The sequence below is a fragment of the Acomys russatus genome, chromosome X (genome assembly GCF_903995435.1).
Source record: "Acomys russatus chromosome X, mAcoRus1.1, whole genome shotgun sequence".
Taxonomy (NCBI): domain Eukaryota; kingdom Metazoa; phylum Chordata; class Mammalia; order Rodentia; family Muridae; genus Acomys; species Acomys russatus.
Window position 1 is genome coordinate 19,082,957 of NC_067169.1, and position 23,046 is coordinate 19,106,002.

Genomic DNA, 23,046 nt, shown 5'->3' on the forward strand with positions numbered 1-23,046 from the left:
AACCACACACTATATCCTAACCCCCCCAAAAAATGATGAAATGAAAGAAAATCCCAAACTGGTGTTGAAATTCCATCAGAAGCCACCATGGTATCCAAATGTTTCATGCTCAGTGTTAATGCTTTAGTCTTAGCGGGTCTTCATTCTGTTTACATATTTGTTAAACGAAATTTGAAAGTGTAAAAGTTGTGTCTTTCAAGAAACACGATTGAAATTCAAACATTAACAGATGTGTTCCTTTCTCTTGCTAGCACCCTGAAAATAGCAACCGTTGACCTTTGAGCAGAATAGCTAAAGGATACTGAGAGGAGTGCTATGTGCTACAGTCACTTGTAGTAAAGCTAAGGGCGGAGCCTCTGTAGCATGGATTTGCAATTCATCAAGGTCTTGGAGGCATCATTTAGGGAATTAGTCTAAGTCCTAAGTCCTTGGGCCCAGTATACTTGGACTTTCAATTTTATGGCTTTGAGATGCTAAGAACCTGTAGGCTAAGTACTGGCAGGAACTGGGATGATCAGTTGGTCCTTTTTCCTTTATCTGCCATAATCACCTATGCTCATTTCTTTCTGTTTGCTCTTCTAAGTTTGGGCTGTTCCTTTTTTTTTTTTTTTTAAATCAGAGTGACAGTGATTAAAAACTGCCTTTACTAAATAGATGGTCTTTAGGGAAATTATGGATAAATGTCAGAATAAACTTTTAAAAATCTCTTTGAATGTCTTAAAGGGCCCCAAGGAGCATAGGTTCAGTGAAGGAGCCTCTTGCGGGAGGGGAGGCTTCGGGTGTCTGCTTTCAGGATTTCTTTTTAAATTCCAACAGATAACAACGGTATGATACAGAATGGGAAAAGCATTTTTTTTTTTTTTTGTAATCCTATCAAGGGCTGCTGATCACAGAAAGAATTCAGTGAAGGGTCATGGGGAAGAGCAGTGGGGAGCAACTTCTACAAAGTGAAGGCACAGACCATATTTCCTTCATCTGGTTTCTAAGCTAGGAGATGAGAACATAAAGCCCCCTTTCAATAAGTACAGCAAGTCATTTGCAAGAAGGACTTCATTTTCATGCGTCTGGCAATTAGGAGAAATAGAGGAGAGGAAAACAGAGACCCACTGAATGACTTACATAAAGACTGCCCTTCTCCCAGAAGTACAGATTTTGAATGCACGCGGCAAAAATCCCACCAAAGCATTTTCACTGTTGTAGTTCAAGCATGTGTGCACTTATAGAAACGCATTTACAACCCCAATTCTTGATACTACTATGTCCGTTGTCACAGATTCTTCTTTTGCTTCCGCCTGTATGTGTGTCAAGTGAGAACATCTTCTTTTTGATTTTTATTGCTTGTTAGACATTTAATTTTTGCTTTCGTTATTATCTTACTTTTTTTTTTTTTTGGAAACAAGATCTCATAGCCTAGACTGGCATTCAATTTGCTATACAACTAAGGATGAGTTTGAACTCCTGATTCTCCTGTCCCTAGTTTCCAAATGCTGGAATTGGAGGTGTACACTACCACTCTGGGCCTAGTCTTTTTCTTCCTTCTTTTCTTTGTTTGGTGTTGATTTGTCTGTTTGTTTTGAGGTTCTTACTCCTTTGGCCTGGAATTCACAATGTAGCCTAGGCTGGCCTTGAACTCCAAGTGATCCTTTTGCCTCACCCTTTAGAGTGCTGTGACTATAGGTGACTATAGATGTTAGTTGAAGATTCTTTCAACTAACATTTTATTAATTTAATTTATTGATTAATTTCCATGCATCAGTAGGATACAAATACTTTTGATGGATAAATTAAAGGATTGCCTAAGTTCCTTAAGAGTCTGTACCTCCCCCAGCCATATTGACGTATAATTGGAAGAGAAAAAAATCTATAATTTGCATAAATAATTTGAGACAGATTATTTGCTTTGTTCATGTGCAAATACCTCAAATTGAGGCATCGATGAGTAAAGTAAAAGGAAGTAACGATTTGATCACATTTTGGGGATGAAAAAATGTGAACACAGCCATGTTCACATATGAAATATGTTTTGTACAGAGTGCCTTTGATAAAGAAGAAAGGGCTATTTCTGGGCAGGCATGTTCTCTGAATAGGGAGTTCTGCATCAAAACAGTCAACATGTGATGTGTTGATGTGATCTTGCCTTCTTTTCTACCTAATACTGTAGTGTCAGTGTCCTTCACAACCATTTACTTGTGCTTTGTTTCATGAGTTCTTCATTAAAACAGTCTGTCTATAACCTTTGTTTTGAGGAGCTCTTGACTTGATATTTAGAAACTAGGCTTTGAGGCATCATATTGTTGTCATGGAATAGTGATAGAAATATAAAACTATCGTGGTAAAACCTAAGGATTAAATTATTGCCATCTTTTCAATATTTAGTTCTTATAATATATATGTGCTCATCTAGAATAATTCTGTGGTGTGTGTGTGTGTGTGTGTGTGTGTGTGTGTGTGTGTGTGTGTGTATGTTGATGGGGTAAAAGAGATTTCATCCCCCCTTTCAGTGTTTGGCAGATGTTTATTATAGGAACAGCAATGTAGCTTATTTTTGTAATTTGCTTTACTTTCTGAACACATAATTTTTAGTTTCGGTTCTCAAATATGTCCATCTTTTAGGTTAGATAATTCTGTAGTGTGAGGATAATGCTCATTAAATCTTACATCACTCATTACTTTTCATATTTGAATATAGTGATCAAATTTTCTATCATAGTTAATTAGGAATTGTGACTACATATCTTTCTTTTTAATGTCTGTCTTCAGAAGAATGCTGGCTTCCTTAGTTCTATCATCGTATATAATATTAAAAGAACATGCTTCTGCAGGAGGCTCTCATGCAGCCCAAGTGGGCTTCATACTCACTGTGTAGCTGAGGACGACCTGCTTCAGCCTCCTAAGTGCCTGTGACTCCAAGACAAGCTGAAAAGAGCTTCTATTTTTAAAAATATCAGATTGAATGCTGAACCTTTAGGTTTTAGGGTTTAACAGTTATATTTATTCAGCTATTATTTTTTTTTTGACTACTTGTGTTTCTAACTAGGGAAGATGAATGAAGAATCCCTTTAAAGTTGATATATCATTCGCTAACATTTTGGTTAGAGTTTTATACCTCTGTTCATAAATAAAACCAATCTGTAGTTTTCCTTTGGAGGTTTTTGACACACTTTTGGGTTTCATAATGAACTTGACATCTGCCTCATGAAAATTAACTTGATTGAAGCCATTTGTATGGTGAGTTTATTGATCACTTCATTTTCTTTCAAAATACCTAAGTATTTTATTTTGAAATTTATTGATAAATTTATTTTCTTTTGAAATTTGTTTATAATATTGCTTATTTATTGTTTTATTAGGTTCCTTATTCTTCTTTGTGTACCTATTTTTCTTTTGAGAAAGTTCTTGTTTATGAATGTTAGCATATTTGCACATAGAATGCCCTAATTTAAGTGCCTTTTATTTAGTTTGTAAGGGACACCTGTCTTTTTTCAATCAATATATTCTTACCAATTTTATCTTAACAAAACTTATGAATAAAAGAATAAAATGTGTATATTAATAGGGTACCATGTAGTGTTTTGTACATGTATACATTGTATAAACTTTAAATCAGGCTAAACTTATCTATCTTTTCTTTCTTTCCTTCTTTCCTTCCTTCCTTCCGTCTTTCCTTCCTTGCTTGCTTTCTTTTCTTTCTCTCTTCCTGTCTTCCTTCCTTCCTTCCTTCCTTCCTTTCTTTCTTAGAAAGGGTCTCTCTGTATAATAGCCCTGGCTGTCCTGGAATCACTTTGTAGATCAGACTGGCCTCGAACTCACAGAGATCCGCCTGCCTCTGCCTCCCAGAGTGCTGGGATTACAGGCGTGCGCCACTGGCTTATCTTTTCAAACACTGTGATGTTCAGTTTCAGCTACCGACTTGATACAATCTGGAATCACCACAGGAAAGGATGTGAGCATGTCTGTGGGGAATTAGTTGTGATAGGAATATCTGTTCTCTGTGAGTAAAAACAGTCCCTAGGCAGGGGTCCTGGACTGAGTTATTAGTGGAAAAAGCTAGCTGGGCACTGGCATGCTTGCATTGCCCTTGGCTTTTGACTGTAGACATAATGTGAGCAGCTGCTCCAGGCTCTTGATGACTTGACTTCCCTACCCCCAATGGACTGTAATTTAGAACTGTGAGCTAAAATGAGCCCTTTCTTCCTTAATTAAAAAAAAAAGAATACTCAATTTATTTGATGCTGGAGAGATGGCTTAGCCATAAAGAGCCCATACTGCCCTTTGAAAAGGATTCACATTTGCCTAGCATCCATGTCAGGCAAGTCACAACGGTCTGTAACCCCATCTCCAGGTTCTGACACCTCTGGCTTCTGTGGGCACCTGTAACACACACATACACACACACACACACACCTATACACACACAAAATAAATCTTGAAACTACATTGACATTGTTTTTAATTCTGTCTCTGTGTGCGTCTGTGTATGGTTATGTGCACTAGTACATGTGTATGGTAGCTTTCTTTCTCATTGCTCTGACAAAAGCAACTTAAGGAAGGGTTTGTTCTGATTTCTGATTTAAGGAACATAGCTCATCACCATGGGAAAGGCATGGTGGAAGAGCATAAGGACGTTGGTCATGTTCCATGTGAAGTTGAGAAGCAGAGAGGCTGGTGTTGATGCTCAGTCTGTCTTATCCTGTGCCTCTTTTTATTTTCAGCCTGGAACCCCAGACCAAGGGATGATACTATTCCTATTCCCGATGGATCTTCCCCTCTTCATTTAACTCCCTCTGGAAATACCTTTGGAGGCACCCCCAGAGGTATATTTTTAGGTGATTCCAAGGCCAGTCAAGTTGACAATGAAAATGAACCATCACAGTATGTTTACTCCCCTTTCACTATGGAACAATCACATTTTCAGGGGGAAAAGATGCAAATATGTAGAACTGTGCCTTAGAACTAAGTGTTCTGTGTATGGAATACTACTCAGCTATTAAAAAACAAGGAATTTCCGAAATTTGTGGACAAATGGATTGAACTAGAAATTATCATAATGAGTGAGTTCACCCAGAAGCAAAAAGAGTTAAATGGTATATACTCACTTATATCGAGACACTAGTCCAAGGGGTACGTCCCCATGAAAAACTTTACCTACCAGGAAAGTGGGTCAGAGGGGAGGACATCCTATTGAGACTTTAGGTGTGAGAAGCCTGGGAGAATGAGGAAATAGAAGGATCCAGAGGGTCCTGGAAACCTACAGGCGGGTCTGGGCCCTGGGGTCCTCCTCAAACTATGGCACCAGCCAAGGAAAATATAGGCAGTAAACTTCGAACCCCTACCCAGACTAGCCGATGGACAGGACATTCTCCACCGTTAAGTGGAGAAGGAGATCTGATTTTCACACAAACTCTGGTGCCCCATATTTGACCATGTCCCTTGGATGGGGACGCCTGGTGGCACTCAGAGGAAGGATAATAGGTCACCAAGAAGAGACTCGATACCCTATGAGCATATACAGGGGGAGGAGGTCCCCCTCAGTCACAGACATAGGGGAGGGCAATAGGGGGGGGGAAGCGGGAGGGAGGGAGGAATGGGAGGATACAAGGGATGGGCTAACAACTGAGATGTAATATGAATAAATTAATAATAAAAAAGGAAAACAAAAACAAACAAACAAACAAAAAAAGAACTAAGTGTTCTGTAGCTTAATTTTAAAAAGCTGGTCTAAAGAATATATGCTTAAACTTATCAGCAAAGGTTGATGACCTTGGTAATCTTCCCAAACAGAAAATTACACAACAAGGACAAGTTGGAAAAGTTAACAGGGACGCGGAAGAAGATGAGGGAACCGGGTGATATTGCCAACACACTTTAGAAATGATAAACTGTTTTTGTGTTCCTGTCCTATGCGCCTAAAATATTTCATTGGCCTAAATCCATCAATATCATCTGCTTATTGAAATTTCAAGACGGCAATCTGTCTGAAACTGAGGCCACATCGTTGTTTGTACCTGCTAAGTTGGTCAACAGCTGCTCATAGTCTCCTTATATGGGGGCCTTTTCTTGCGTTTCGCAGCTATCTCCTTTGGGGATTAAATAGTGCAGTTCTTATACAAGATAGGTAGTGTCTTATCTGGTAAGACCATCTCTTCACTAGATTCATGGAGTTTATCTGTGTGTGTGTACCTTTGAGTTACTAACAGCAAAGCACTGTTCAAAGAAGTCTAGGATAATTAGAATGTATTTATACATGTATAAAATTGTCAGAGGGCAAACTCAATAAAAGTTAAAAAAGCAGTCTATTAAACGCTGCTTATTAAATCCAGCCTTGCCAGGTACAACTTTTGCAAGGGGGAAAAAATGACTACTATGATGTCTTTGGCATGATCCACATACTGCAAATTGAATACTTCCAGACCACTGGTGTTACTTTATGTGACAGTATTTCCAAGGACTCTTCATTCTTCCTGGAAGTCCTCATGCAAAGGGGCAATCTGTTCAGAATCTCAGATGCCATTCTGTTGCCTGTGTCTGAGAAGGAGGGCCAGGGAGGCTGGGCACATGGCTATTTTCGGATGCACTCAGTGAGTGTGAGGGGATTTCAGGGAAGGAAGCATGCAGACTGGTTTGCAGATTGCTTACAGTCCCTTTGTTAACTGTTGCTTTTCTAACTAACTCCTTTGCTTTCTGTGTTTACAATCCCAATCCATCTCACCTCGAAGAAAATCCCCCTGCATCTTGCAAGCAGGCCTTTTGCATCTCCTAGTTTCTTACTAACCTGCCTATTACTTGTCATCCTTCCTTAGGACTTAGCTTTTGCTTTTAGAGAAACTGAGTCCTTTTTGGCTCATCAAGAAACCTTGGCAAATCTCTACTCAGATCTACCCAGTGGACAGGACATTCATTGACTCTGACGTGAACTCTGGTGCCCCGTATGTGACCACCTCCCCTTCATGGGGAGGCCTGGTGGCACTCAAAGAAAGAATAAGCAGGCTACCAAAATGAGACTTGATAGCCTATGACCATATAGTGAGGGAGGAGGTCCCCCTCGGTCATAGACCTAGGGGAGGGGAATAGGGTGAAAGCGGGAGGGAGGGAGGAACGGGAGGATACAAGTGATGGGATAACAATTGAGTTGTAATCTGAATAAATTAATAGAATTAAAATTTTAAAAATTAAAAAAATAATTACTGTTTCTTGAAAAAAAAAAAAAAGAAACCTTGGGTTCCTATTATGCCTTTGTATCCTCACATAGGCAGCAAATGGAAGCATTACCCCTCCAGTACTGTTCTTGTCCATCATGTTCCAAAGTACCTGAATCCCATTAGGGCCTACTAGATTTTTTTCCTCTTTCAATCAAACCCAACAAACATGTCCTACAAAGTCATTGTTTTCATCATCTTCTTTTCTTATTCATGAGTATTTATGGCCTGAACTAGAAATTATTGCAATTTCCAGGCTTTTGTTATCTCCCCTAACCTAATTGATCTTTTCTTAAATCACTTAGCACTCCAAAATACCTTAGCCCCTTCAATTGTAGGTGGTATCACAGTCTGCTCACTACCATTCCTTCTTGAAATAGCTGTGCTGAAAGACCTGTTTATTTTTAATTACAGTTTTAGCTTCTTTAAACCATTACAGATTGTCATCTTTGCAAAATATAATAAAATCATTGCAAATTAAACATATAAAGCCATATGAAGATAAGCTTCATTATTATTAGATTCATAAGACATAAACTCACTGTCTAATTGGTATAGAACTTCATATGTACTTGCTGATGCCTGTATTTGTCTCCCTAAACATAGATAATAAGGAGCTTGGGGCTGACACAGGCCTTGAGCCATAGTGTGAGTAACACGGCCCTGCCTTATCTTATCACTTCTCACATTGTCTTGCTCTTTACCGAGTCTCTCTCTCTGCACTGGTCTGGCCCATGATGCCCTGTCTCATTGTCAGCTACCTTATCTGCCTGGGGTACAGGTCTAGGCTGGATTCACCTTGCAATTCCATGAAGCTGTGTAGCCTTGGCTGTCCTGTACTAGCATTGTAGATGAGGCTGGCCTCTCGAACTTACAGAGAGGCCTCTGCCTCCCTGAGTGCTGGGTATGTGTCACCACTGCCTGGCTGGAATCCCTTTAATATTATACTGTTCAGCACTGTTGTATGTACCTTATTTTTCTACAACCATCCTTTCTCTGTTAGGCTCCCCTGATTCATGCTTTTGCAAGGAGCCTGAGTTCCTACAGATTATGAAACATGTCTTCCTTCCAGAAACCTACATACTGTATCTTAGCAGCTGGCCATATAAGTCTTTTGATACATATGGGCCAAAGAAGTGAAGCAGATTTTTTGCAGATGAAAATATCTTATGTTATCTCCTTTAAAACGTGTCCTCAATAATATATAAAAAGGTACTTATAACATATATTTTAAAAGTACATTAAACTGATGGATTATAGTCTAGGCACATATAAAGCACTTTCCAGCATTATCTCTTATGGAACTTGTTGGTCACTCTGCAGAGTTGACTGTGGTGGAAGGTTTCACGGGGTGTGGTACTTTTTGGTTTTTTTTTAGACATTTTATCCTGCTTCATACCAGATATATTGAGTCTCAATTTTATAGACTGTCATGCGTTAGGAGTATTGTGAGACTTCAAATATTTTTTATTTGTCTAATTTCAACCTGTGTGTATGTGTGTGTGAACACACATTTTTTTAGAGGCTAGAGAAAGCAATATACCTAGAGAGAGCTGAATTAGCCCATTTCAGGTTAGGTCATCCAGTCTCCACAACTGTTGATTGATTGGCCAGTAGTTTATTCTTTGTGCATTTCTTGTAAGGTCAGGATTTGTTGTTGGTATCCCATTGGTCCATCTCAACTAGTGAATTCTCCTATGCCATTTAAACATCTGTGTGTCAAGGCATTTACTGACGCTACCACTTTAGACTAAGGGCACTGAGAAAATGGCAAACTTGCTAATTAAGCTGTAACGCACTTGCAGAGTAGTGGACAAATCCAAAGTCATAGCTCAGTGCCTTGCCGCAAAGTGAACACAGGTGCGTAACCAAAAAGCGGTGAGACTTTACTTGGGAATCTTGTTTGCCTTCTTTCACAGCCCCAAGGATGGTTTCTTAAACACATAGCATTAGGAAGGGTGTATACTGTGACCTGGAAAGGGTAATCCATGTGCAGAGGTGCCGCTCGGTTGAGGGAATTACACCTTTGACTTGCTTCTTTGTCCTAAGAGCATTGATGCCATCTGTCCCACAGCACAAACTCTGACAACTGCCCAGATTTGTAGGGTCTTTTCAGTTCATTTTTTTTTAAGACGTCCAGGTGTTTTGAATTATCTTTACTTGTGGTTAGTGGCAAATTTACGAGCTGGCTGGCTACATCTTGACTTACGCCATCGAATCTACAAAAGGTTCTCAGTGTGTGTCTTTTTTCTCTCTCATATCTCCATACACATGCATGAAAATATTCAGATAGGCAGGCACTCTGTACATGGGTTACTCTTTCCACTTAATAATAAATAATGTAGAAGATATATTTGCCTCTCAAATTTCAATATGAAGAAAATAGCAAAATTCTTCCCATTTTCCAGCTATTACTGCTGTCTTTCAAATGAGTTTTCACAGGCCATGTATGTCCTATCCTAGAGTTAGACACAACCCTCATAAAGCTCCTGTGGCTAGCAAACATGCCTGCTTTCTTTTGAAAGACATTTTGTGGCTTATAGAGTTGGCCTTTTAATCAGCACACAGTAAAATTCCTGGTGATCACCCAGCTAGGTTGTCCATGCCTTTAACTGGGAAATGAAACACAGTTAGGAATTGAAGATATCCTTGGCTATCCTGAGCTACTTGAGACCTTGCCGTAGAACAAAACAGACGAAAATAAAAGTTAAAAGCTTAAATTTTGGGGGTGGGGGTGAGGGTCGAGACAGGGTTTCTCTCCTTGTAGCCTTGACTTGTCCCGGAAATTGCTCTGTAGACCAGGCTGGCCTCAAACTCAGAGATCCGCCTGCTTCTGCCTCCCCAGTGCTGGGATTAAAAAGCGTGTGCCACAACCTCCGGGCTTAGATTACATTAAATGTTAAACAGAAAAAAAAAAAAATCTGGCAATGATCTGAGTACATGGCTGGTAGAAAATTCTAAGACCTCTGTTTAGGAATAAGGAAGACATATTTAAATGCCATTCTTAGCTTTTGACTCAAGGAGAAAAATGGTGACATTGACAGTCTGGTGTAGTTCAAACATTTTGCTAGGCCAATCGGTTGAGTGGGTTTTGCACATTATTTTCTTCATACACACGCCCCAGCAATAATTTCTTAACTAAAATATTACATTAACCTTGAGGTGTAAACACTAGCAGCTTCTGAGGTTGCCTGCCCATATGATTAATTAAGGACTATATTACAATCATAAAGGTTTGCATATGTGGGGCTATAACTTCTCCTTGTTTTCATAAGTAGTTAATTCAATTCTGTTTGCCCATGAAGAGCCAGCTCCTGAAGTTACAGGAAGCCGAGTACAAGCAGGGCGTGTGGCTGCTATGCTGTTTCCTTGAGCTAGCTATGGAGGACTTGTTATTTGGTGGCAGAGTGATATTAAGCAACAGGATAGTTTAAACAGACTTAAGAATCCAGCAAGACCAGTTAGCAAGTGAGACTGCTGTGAACTCTGGCCTTTGAGAGAGATGTGCTGGGCTCCAGTATATTTGGGTTTTTTTCCTCCCTTGATGTGAGCTCTTGACTTTTCCGGTCTCTTCCTCACACCCACCTCTCCACCACCAGGGTCAGTTTTAGAGCAATGTTTCTCCAGAGATCTGTAGAAGGAAGGGTTTCCGGTTCTCCTTGCCTTTTAATTTAAGGGCTTCGTTTCCAGCAGAATGGGGTGGGAGAGAAGCAAGTCTTTCCATGTGTTAGGGGAATATCTAGTTGCATTTTGTGGTCTTTTGTTACAGAAATTTTACAATTGTAGCTGTTTAACATTATGTCATGTGTGTTTTTCATGTGTCGAATTCCATAGCAACCAGACTAGTGGAAGTGGGACAAGTGTCATAACTCATGGGCTCTTCTGGATTCAGCATGTGATCACTGAGGAAAGAAAGAAAATGTCAGGGTTGTTTTTATTTTTATTTTTTAATTAAGTAACTTATGTATGTAATCCTAGCACTTTCTGGGCCAGTCAGGGCTACATAGTGAGTTCTAGGCCAGTCCAGGGTATGCATGATAACAAACAAGACTTTGTCTAAAAAACTAAGAATTTGAGCAATCATTATATGATCCAAAAGCACTGTGAAGGACGCCAGAGAACTATGCTTTGAATTCTGCTATTGTTCAAGGAGCAGTAGAGGGGTGCTGATGTCAATATAATATAGTAACTGCTTTGCTCCAGGGGGAGGTTAGGAAAGGAAGAGAAGAATACCAAAGAATAAATGAGACTTGGGCTGACCTTTAATTAACACTTAGTATTCAGACATGGGGAAGGATGGGGGTGACAGTCGACTGTGGCCAAGAAATGCAAGTCTGGTTGGAGATTGGTGGTGGGGGTGAGCAAGGAAATTGGCTAGACTAGAGAAGAAGGCTGTGGAGAGCTACCAGGCAGGGAAGGAGTTCAACTAACAAAAGGGAACAAGTGAGAAAAAGGTGTAAAACAATCAGGCCCTAGGCATCTGAGTGGAAAGTGGAATAGAAAGTAAGGAGATGGGGACTGGAAAGATGGCTCAGCTGTTAAGAGCCCTGACTGTTCTTCCAGAGGACCCGGGTTCGATTCCCAGCACCCACATGGCCGCTCACAACCACATGGAACTCCAGCTCAAGAGGATCCCCTCATTTCTTCTGGCCCCTACAGGTAGCAGACATGCACATGATGTACAGATATGCTACAGACAAAACACCAATACACGTACAAATAAGTTGTTAAAAAGAAAGGAAAAGGATAAGCAGAAAGTATTGGACACAAACAAACCCAGACTCAGTGATAAATTACATTTATGGGACTAAAGGGGAAGGGAGGAGGAAAACAAACCTAAGTAGTTAGAACAAAATTAACAATAGTGATTGCAGGGTACTCTGAGAGAGAGAAAAAAAATCCTCCTTTGAGGAACTATAATGGCTTTGCTTTTGCATATGTGCTTCAGGCCTCAAACTTGTTATTTGGTGACAAATGGCTTGAATTATGCTGTGGCATGAACGAGAGAGCAGGAATTAGCTATTCGGAGTTTAGAATTCATGAGAGAATAATGATGTCTGAAGCTCCTAACAGAATTTCGTGTTGATTAGGAAAATGTATTCTCAGCCCAGACTAGGCATGTTAGGAACCTTGAGGGCAAGATAACAGCAAAGATTGGAAGGAAAGAGAATTAGAGGGGTGCACAGGAACCCCAGAGATCCTTGAAGTCTTAGATAAAAGATGATAACAGCATTTCAAGAATTAGGGAGACACCTTATGCCAGAGTCAAAGGAGAAATTATGAATAGCAGGGTGGTTGGTTTGTTATAAATTGTAGCTTATTAATTTTAGTGCTTTATTAAGCCTTCTTTGTAAAATTATAATCTTCTTATAGCACAAATTATAATAGTATATCATTTGATACAGTCCTGTTCCGTCTTATATTCCATTCTGGGAAAGTAGATACTTCTAGAAATATTTTGTCCATGCTTGTACCTGCTGCAGAAACCTTGAAAACAACATATTTTCATTTTTCATTGGTTTAAAACTTATTTTATTTATGTATTTTATAGAGCTTTGGGAGACCTGCCCTTTTCTAAAGGGAAATGGAGGAGTAGATAGGATGGGGCACAGAGGGGAGGTGGGGAGAGGGACCAGGAGGAGAGGAAGGAGGGGAAATGTCAGAGGGCATATCATGTATGAGAGAATAGAAACTACAGAGAATTTTATACGAGTATTGCATTTACATTTTCTTTCCCTCTAATTCCTCCTTTGTTCTCCCATTCCTTCTCAAATTCACTGCCTTTTATTCTTTCATGGTAATTATAGGTATGTATATAAGTTTATAAATAAACCCGCTGAGATCATTTAGTGCTGCTCATATGTGTTTAGGGTTGACCCCTTGGGACTAGCTAACCTATTAGGGGCTCATCCCTGGAGAAGACTTAGTCTCCGTCGCAGTAACCATTAATTGCTTGTAGCGCTTCATATAGGGATAAACCCTGTGAGAATTCCTCCATCCACATTGGCTTGTCAATTAGTGTTGTCATTTTTTTTTTTTTTTTAGGTCTTGTTTAGAGAATTGTATTGTTGAGATTTCCTGGGTGTAGTCTCCTTGCCATTTATAGAAGGTGGCATCTTGAGTCTGCTGTGGGGCAAACAGTATATGACAGAGGCCTGTGCATGGTCTTTTAAAATGTATAATACCAAGTCTCAAAAGTTAAGCAAAATTGGAATTCTTAAACAGTTTCGGCAGGTTTTCTCCCCCTACTGAAAATATTTGTTCATGATAACTTTTCAATTTTTTTTTTTATTTTTGATTTGTTCACTTTGCATCCTGATTGTAGTCCTGTCCCTCATTACCTCTCAGTCCCACCCTGTCTTCCTCATCCCCACCCCCTAGTTCTCAGAAAGGGGGAGCCTTCCTCCCCTAACATCTGTCCTTTCATGTGGACTGCCTGTATCCTCTTTCTCTGTGGCCTGGCAGGTTTTACTAGGGTGTTGGGGATGGAACCCGGGACCTTACACATGTTAGGTAAGTGCTGTGTGGGCACTGAGCCACACCCCTAGCCCTTAATGTGAACTTTGGTATGAAGGAATTAAGCTGCACAAGTGCCAGCTACTTGCTCTTAAGGGATAGCTCAGATCAGACAGGGCACTAGAGTCTCCGGATTCTTTAATATGTCCATTTCCTCTCTAGGTAAGTGAGAGAATAGAGAAGAACCTTTAACTCAGCGTATTTGTTGGATGTAATTTCAGATCAAGACTTATTCATAAACTTTTAGCATTACAGAGTAAGTTGTGGGTGGTGTTTGTCATGCTAGTGGCCACCACACCCTAGGTGGGTGGCTAGAACAGACTGAAGGACGGAGCTTGTGTCATTCAACGTGACGCACCCTGAAACCCTCTTGAATTAGTAACCACTTTGTCCATATTGTGCAATATGGATAAGAAGTGATTTGGAGTAGCTGCTGATAAGACATTTTGGGGCTTTTGAAATGGCAATACTTAGAACAAAATGGGGATCAAATAGATCTATTTCATAACAAGTGAAGGAGACCCTACCTGGATCCGAGGCCTGGAGAATTGGTAGTCAGCCTGTTCCCTTGGGGGAGACATAAGGCACAATGCAAACAACTTGGAGGCAAAGCAGGATGTGTGTAAAGGCTATATGAGAACTTCGTAACAGAGACATAGTTAGATCAGGCTTTTGAAGGAAACGGGAAGTGCAGAGGACTGACAGCTCCTAAGAAAAGCCTAAGCAAAGAGATAATGGCTCTCCTCATTCTGCCCCTCAGCCAAGTGGCAACATGTAATACGTTTCTGTACCAAATGAATGGTGTAACTGTCTCTATTTTTAGAGGGGACTTGAGCTCATGTGTAAGCTCCTTCCAAGTTGTCAGGATTTTTTTTTTGTTGTTGTTGTTGTTGAAATTTCCCTTGAGCAATAAAAAATGAAATTCACTCAGCTGCCATTTTTATCACGTGTTATGTCTTGGCTTTAGAATTACTGGGATTGGGAAATGAGAAAAGTATTAGTGTTTCATATACTTTTTTGGCGCATGGGTCAGGGGGAGGCGAGGAATCACCAGCACAGCACAGGTAGCCTGCCCAGGACCAAGGGCAGCAAATACATAGAATGAACGCCTTGGTGTATGTGCAGCATACAGAATTATGTTGTTTATTCATTACAGTGTAGCATGGCCAGTTTACTGAAGGGTGCTAAGACCACCCAACCCTCTGCTGATGATCTAATTCTTGGCTTGAGTCATTTTCTGCATTCATGCTGGAGTCTCCCTCCCCCCCCCTCTCATGTGTGTGTTGTATGTGCACATGTATGTGCTCTGGCAGATGAGAAGGCTAGAGGAGATTGCCCTCCTCTGTTACTCTCTACCTGTTCTTTTGAGGCAGGGTCGCTCCCTGAATGGGGATCTTGCATAATGCACCTAATCTGGCAGCCAGCAAGCCCCAGGATCCTTTCTGTTTCTATTCTCTTCAGTGCTGGGGTTACAGACCTATGTGGGAGCATCCATTTATATGGATGTTGGGATCCAGACTTTGGTATTTATGTCTGTGCAGAAAGTGCTCTTAACTGCTGATCCATCTCTCCAGTCCCATCTTTAGCATTTTGTTCTATAATCATGTTCAAGCTTGACCACTCAAGGTCTGCAGCTCATTGAAAGTACACCTCACACTCATTTCAGATATATTGGTTTGGCTATTATCTTTATTCAGGCCTTATTCCAAAGACTATTGCAAGATTCATCTTCATAAAACTGGGCAGAATGAGTCGCCAGTTGACCTTATTCACCTTCTTCTCTCTGGAAGAACATTCCATTGCTCCCAAACTAGTTTATTTAGTGCCTTTGCATTTGCTGTGTTGCCCTGCCTTACCCGCCAGCATTCTAGCTCCTTTTCCTGACATATGTGGTCTTTCCCATCCTCTTGGTTGGTCTTTATTCAAACCCATTTGGTTTATAGCAAGTAGCTCTAAATTCTTTTATTATTATTATTACTACTGATACACTACCTACTGCTTTGTGTGAGTAGTTTTGTTCAGCATATCCTTTTATATGGGCTAATTCTGTCCTCATTGTTTTAGAAAGTCTTCAAATCAGACTGAATCTTACCTTTTCCTAGGACCACCACTTGAGGAGACATTTTATGCTCCTCAAGCATAGTGATCGTGATTATGTTAATACATAGCAACTCCTAAATGTCTGTCTGTCTTGAAGAGTATTCCTGATTCTGGATGCAGCATCATCTCAAAGTTTTGTTTTGTTTTGTTTTTGAGACAGGGTTTCTCTGTGTAGCCTTGACTGTTCTGGACTCTCTTTGTAGACCAGGCTGGCCTCAAACTCAGTGATCCATCTACATCTGCCTCCGAAGTACGGGGATTACAGGCATGCACCACCACTGCCTGGCTTCTCAAAAGTTTTTAAGAGCTAGTTTTTTGGCTTGTTCTGCTGATATGTGATCCTGCTACATGTGTCAAACACACATTTTTAAATATCTCATCTAGCATGTGTCACTGTTGCATAATTTCATCATTATAGTGTACCCAGTATCTTACCTCCTGAACACATGTCTAGGCTTTCTCAGTTTCTGACCTATTTTTACCATATTCTCCCTCAAAAGTGAGCATTTTAATTGAGGATTCCACATCTGTGTCTGTCTCTTTAGCACCCTCTCTCTCCTTTAACTGCATTTCTTGAACAAAGATGTGGACACAACTACAAGCTTCTTTTGTAGTTAAGAAGGAAGGTGAACTTTTTGGGGTACAAGGCATTTATGGGTATCTTTTAGTGACCAATCCCCAGAGCCCTACTTTGCTGCTCCTGGTGCCAATGTTGATAGGTCATATTTAGCATGTATAGTGTTCCAGATATTGATGCTGGCCACAGTGTTCTGGCTAGTCCTTACAGTGACCCTAAGAGTCCAGGGCTATTGCTATGTCCACTTCACTGATGGAAAATGTAGGTATGGAGAGATTAGATGTGGCTATTAATGGCAGAATAAGGAGTCACAAAGCCTAGACTATACTGTGCTGCTTGAGCAACACAAATGCTGGAGGTGTGTGAAAACTTCAGCCCTATTTCCCACTTTCATCTTTTTGTTTACTCATGCTTGGGAGGTACAACAATCTTTACTTTTCCATGCCTGGGGTTTGAGTGAATGAGTCTTGGTGTATTTTTTTGCTTGAACAAAGAACCTCCCATCCTTTCTGTATGTCTTTAACTGTAGAAAAGTAGACATTGCAAATTCTTTTCACCTGTGCAGATTGCAGGAGAGCAAGATCTGTCTGTCCGTCTGTCCATCCATCTATCTGTCCATCCATTCGTCCACCTGTCTGTCTGTCCATCCATATGTCTCTCCATCTGTCTCTCCATCTGTCCGTCCATCCATCTGTCCATCTGTGCATCTTTCTATCCATTCATCCACCTGTCTATCTGTCCATCCATATGTCCATCTGTGCATCTTTCTATCCATTCATCCACCTGTCTATCTGTCCATCCATATGTCCATCTGTGCATCTTTCTATCCATTCATCCACCTGTCTATCTGTCCATCCATATGTCTGTCTGTCTGTCTATCTGTCCATCCATATGTTTGCCTGTCTATCCATCTGTCTGTCCATCTGTCCATCCATATGTCTGCCCGGCTGTCCATCTGTCCATCTGTTTGTCTACTTGTCTGTCTGCCTGTCCATCTGTCCATCCATATGTCTGTCATCCGTCCATCTGTCCATCTGTCCATCCATTTGTCGACCTGTCTGTCCACATGCCCACCTGTCTGTCCGTCTGTCCATCTGTCTGTTCATCCATATGTCTGCCCATCTGTTCATTTGTTCTTTTGTCCACTTGTCTGTCTATCCATCTTTCTGCCCATCTGTCTGTCTATCCATCTGTCCGTCCATCCATCCATCCATCCATCCCATCCATTCATTTATCTGTCCATCCATCTATACATCCCTCCAGCCAGCCAGCCAGCCAGCTAGCATGAGATGGGGCCTTGCTATATAGTCCTAGATGTTCTGGCACTATCTACCTAGCCCAGCCTGGCTCCACTCAAGGCAATCCTCCTGACTCAGCAAACATTTTTGTTACTTTTCTTATTTATTTACATATTCCTGACATAGCACAGGGTTCGCTGGGTTTGAGCCTCTGTGTGTGTGTGTGTGTGTGTGTGTGTGTGTGTGTGTGTGTGTGTGTGTAGGACCACAGATACATACAGTCCAAGGCATTTGACCCACTCATTCTCTCATATGCCTTGAGGGGTAAAATAAATATATTTTCAGTCCCCCTGTTATACATGAAGCTTATAGGAGAGTGAACTTTCTAGTGTCCCCTAACACACACACACAGAGGTATGTGCACACTAAAACAGAAAATACACAGCACCAGGATAGAGCCCATGACCCTTTTCTGGGACTGGGAGGTTTTAGTGACTGTCTTGTAGACATGGGTATTATGATGCATAGGTGCACACACATGCTACACACATAGATATAGGGGAATGAGGCCACTTATCACCCCATGCCTCCTCATTCTCATGTCCATGTGCATCTTTTGTCAGGAAGGGAGACAAGAGGAGATCCCACTTGTCTTACATGCCTCACATGTTGATGTGTCAGCTGTCTTCATTCTCGCCCACACATAGGGTCTATAGATCCAGGGTTGCCTAGTGTGCTTTCTGAGTTCCATGCCTACAAACATGCTTTGTAGGATGATGAACTGAAAACATCAAATTAGTTCTGAAACAAACACATATGCATTTTCTCTGCCCCCTGCCCCAAATACACATGCACATATGCACACGTGCACATACATTATGGTGGTTGGAATGGGAACAACTCCATAGGCTCATATATTTGAATGCTTAGTTATCAGGGAGTAGAACTGTTTGCAAAGGATTAGGAGGTGTGGCCTTGTTGGAGTAGGTGTGGCCTTGTTGGAGGAATTATGTCAGTGGATATGGGCTTTGAATTTTCAAAAGCTGTCATTAGGCCCAGCCTGACTTTGTTAACCTACAACTTGGAGATCAGACGTGAGCTCCATCTCCAGCAGCATGCCTTTCTGCACGCTGCCATGCTTCTGGCCATAATGATAATGGACTAACCCTCTGAAAGTATAAGCAAGTCTTGAATTAAATGCTTTTTTTTATAAGTTGCCTCGGTCATGATGTCTTTTCACGGCAATAGAATAGAACACACACGCATTGATGACAGTCCCTGAGATTTCTTTTCTTGTATTGGTTTTTATTGTTTGGTTGGTTGATTTTGGTGATGGTTACAGGGTATTGAACTCATAGCCCTGCACATTTTAGGCACATGCCCTACCACTGAACTATACCCCGATACCGTCAGCTTTCCTATTGTAGTTTTTCTCTTCCAATTCTTCCCTCCACTCACATGTGTGACCCTAGTGTCTCAGAAAGGAGATCCACATCACCTTTGGTTCTCATCTACCTGTGAGTATACAAAGCTTTGGGGTTGGTAGATAGGCCCATTGCCTTGACAGTGAGACCAGGGAATATTCTGGTTTGTCTTATTACTAGCCTTTTGATCTTGGATTAGCAATTTGCCTTGTGTCTTAATTTTCACAATATGTAAATGGAGTAACTAGTTGTACTAACCTTCTGGGGTTGTAAAAACTGAAACATGGACTGAGGTTAACACATACTAAAGTCCCGGTTTTAGCTAAAAGCAAACGGATCGCACCTGCCTTTGTCTCACTATATGGAAATGTTTAAGAAACGCTTTTCTGGGTAACTATTTCACAACTCCCTTTTCCTGCTCAAACCTCTAGTGTCATTTCCTTTCCTTCCTCCACTCTCATAGCTGCTGACCTAGCCTTCTCTTTCCCTGAAGAAAATGAATCACTACAGGTCTTTCAATGCTCACACAGTGTCTTCCAGTTACTATACAGATATGCCTGCAGTGAGCTCTGCTGCCTGCTACCCCTGTCAGCAGTAGCCAAGGCCAGCCCCTCCACTGAGAACATACGAAGTCACAGTCAGAGGCTCCACTTGTGTGGTGGATCCCAGTCCCTATCCCTACTCAGTGTGCTGGTTCAGCAGCCAGCTCCCTCTTCTGACTTCCTCTGTACCTCTATGTGTATTTGTATTTAAATGTGCTGGCACATTGCCCATTTGAAAAGAAGGTGTGAGATTAAACAACACTTCCTTATGGAAAGAAGGAAAAGAAATTTCACGTTGGGTGGGGAGTAGGAGGAAGGTTTAGAGGGTAGTGATGGGAGGAATTGGGGTGTATATGTTCAAAAGACATTGAAATTCTCAAAGAATTAGTAAAAGTATTGCTTAAAAATGAAAGTTGGAGCCAGGCATGGTGGTGTACGCCTTTAATCCCAGCACTAGGGGGACAGAGGGAGGCGGATTGCTGTGAGTTCAAGGGCAGCCTGGTCTACAAAGTGAGTCCAGGACAGCCAGGGCGGTTACACAGAGAAACCCTGTCTTGAAAAAACAAAACAAAACAAAAAGTTAGAAAGAAAAAAAAAAGCACTTCCTTCTCTACCAAAAACCATCCCCCAAACCCTATAGTTTCTACACATTTCTTTGTTCTCCTTATAGAAATCCCTCCCTGCCTCCATTTCTACTTTTCTTTTTGTTTTTGTTTTTGATTTGGGACTCACTATGTAGCCCTGGCTGGTCTGGAGTTCTCTGTGTAGACCGGGCTGGCCCTCAAATCATAGAGTCCAGCCTGTGTTTGCCTCTGGAGTACTGGGATTAAAGGTGTGCATCGCCAGGCCTGGCATCCATTTCTACTTTTTACACCCCCTTCCCGCTTTCTTCACCTCTTCTCTCTTCTTCATTTCCTTCCTGCCTCCCTTTCCACCTGCCTTTCCTTCAGCCTCACTTCCTCCATGTAGGCCAGAGCTTCATGCATGCTAGACAACCTCATGTAGGTTCAACTACCACCCCCAGCACTACCCGTTCTTTATTGGAGAAAGGTTTCTCTGTGTAGCCTTGGCTGTTCTAGAACCACTCTGTAGACCAAGCTGGCCTCGAACTCAGAGATCCGCGTGCCTCTGCCTCCTGAGTGCTGGGATTAAAGATGTGCACCATTACTGCCCGGCTAGTACTACCTATTCTTTATTAAACACCTCCCATGGAAAGGCTTAACCTTACCTATTACTAAAGTTACCCTTAGTAAGGTCCATTGCCTTTTGCACCTCTCTGTTTGTCAGAGCAGAGCATTTTGGCATCTGCGTTGATAGATCATCAGATAACTGATCATTTCCTTTGCTTTAACATTTCTTACTTGCAGTATAAACTACTTTTCTATTGCTGTTATAGAACACCATGACCAAGGCCAAAGTTTATTTGGGCTTAACGTTTCCAGAAGGTGAGAGCCTATGATGGCAGAACAGAGGCAGCAGCTGTGGAGACTGAACCAGCAAGCTGAGAACTTACGTTTGAACCTCAAGTGCAAACCTAGAGAGCTAACTGAAAATGACGTGATTCTTTGCAACCCCAGTGTCCTCCCTCCCAGTGATATACTTTCTCCAGCAAGGCCACCCTCCACCCCCCACCCCCGATAAACTGCACAAACAGCTCAATCAACTACCACTCGCACTTTACAGCACTCTACCATCTTGGGTATTCTATTATTTCCCAAGCCTTTCAAGTCTGTTTTAGTGGCTCCTCTCCTTTGTCTTGAATTCGAATATTAGACAGACAGAGAGAGAGAGAGGAGGGGGGAGGCATATCAATTCCTTTTTTTTGTCATTGTGACACCTGATGCAAGCAACTGAAAGAAGAAAGGCTTTACTTTGACTCATGGTTGGAAGGGGCACAGTCCATCACAGCAGGGAAAACATGGTGGCAGGAGCATCAGGCAGCTGATCACATTGCATCTACATTCAGGAAACAGAGAGAAGGAAGCTGGTGCTCAACTTGCTTTCTCTTTTTTTTTATTCAGTATAGAGGTATGTCTCCCAGGTGATTCTGAATCCAATCAAGTTGGGAAGACAATGAAGATTAACTACCATATCTGGGTTACGCTTTGGACTTCTTTCCACTTCTCATCAACCTTGAGTGATTCTTGTCTTGCAGACGTCAGTCAATACCCCCTGCATAGATGGGTTTTGTATTTATGTTGCTGAATTCCATACATTTTTGTTCAATTGTATATTGGGTATCTGCCCCAGATATCTAACAAGCACCTAAAACTTTAATGCATCCAAAGCTGAAGTCCTGGTTTTCTTCCTTCATTTTTTTTTTTTAAAAAAGGCCAGCTCTTCTCCAGTGCTGTACAACTCAGATCACATCCCCCAGTTGCTCAAGCCAAGGGTGCCGAAGATTTGAGTGAGTTACTTCGTCCCTGGGCGCAAAAGTGCAAGGCCTTTTGTGCTCTAGCATTTGTGCAAGCACACAAATACACCCAGGAGCTAGAACTCACTTTTCAGTTCCCCTTTCTAGGGGCTCACATTATAGTGTCGGCTTTCATTTTTTGTTTGTTGCCTTTTACTTTGTTTTGAGGCAGGCTCACGAAATGTAGAGCAGCCAGGCCCCCAACTTGCCACTCGCCTGCCTCAGCCTCCTAGTCCTGAGATTATGGAAGTGTACAACCACACCCAGATCGGATCGTAACCTTTTTTTTTTCTATTTGTCCTTTATGTGTAGCCTGGTATTGTTTCATCTGGAGAACAGGGACCATGATCATCACTTCAAAGGCATCTGTGAGGACAGATGAGTTATATATGAAAAGCACGTAATACTCTGCCAAGAATGAACACTACACTGGCATTAAGAATAAAAAGAGGAGAAAGAAGAATATAAAAAACAAACAGTCCATAGAAAGTGGACATTTGTAAAGGTGTATACAGGAATGCACACAAATGCATGTTCTCATTGCACTGTGCCTAAGTGTCTAAGGCAGTCATCACACCTTGCGGGACCAGCATACAACGCACACACATACATACACACAGAAACACATGTACACGCATGCTGGTGTGTACACAGGAGAGTTAGCCTACAGATTTGCTTTTTCTCTTCCATGCCTTGAGTGTAGGACCGTTGACGTCTTAATTACCCTCCCACACCCAAGGCTTGCAGGAGAGCAAGCCTTCTCTTCTCTCTCCTGTGCACAGGCATGAGTGCCTAGACATCTGTGTCAAAGACATGGAGCTCCTGTCTCATAACTTCTTTGTGTGGGGGATGGATCCACATATATCATTGCCATCTCTTCCAGGCCACTCTCCTGCCTCTGTGTGTTTGTGTCCCTCTTGACCAGCATGTGTGTGCCCATCCTGCCTTCCCCACCATCCATTTTTGTGTTTGTAGCTGGTTTGTTGTTTCTTTGCAATCCCGGGGTTGCCTTCTACTTCTCGTTCAATGGAGAGTACCCA

General features: G+C 41.5%; 1 protein-coding gene across 2 annotated transcripts in view; it reads left to right on the forward strand.

Moving 5' to 3' along the window:
* The window catches only part of Clcn5 (chloride voltage-gated channel 5), a 156,788-nt gene that overhangs the window by 44,240 nt on the left and 89,502 nt on the right, over window positions 1-23,046 (forward strand). Inside the window, exon 2 of one of the 2 annotated variants that reach the window (XM_051142287.1) lies at window positions 4,713-4,814. The exons of the other annotated variant lie outside the window; for it this stretch is intronic. Within the exon in view, the coding sequence (XP_050998244.1) occupies window positions 4,713-4,814 (102 nt within the window). The remainder of the gene's footprint in view (window positions 1-4,712; window positions 4,815-23,046) is intronic. 2 annotated transcript variants of the gene reach the window in all.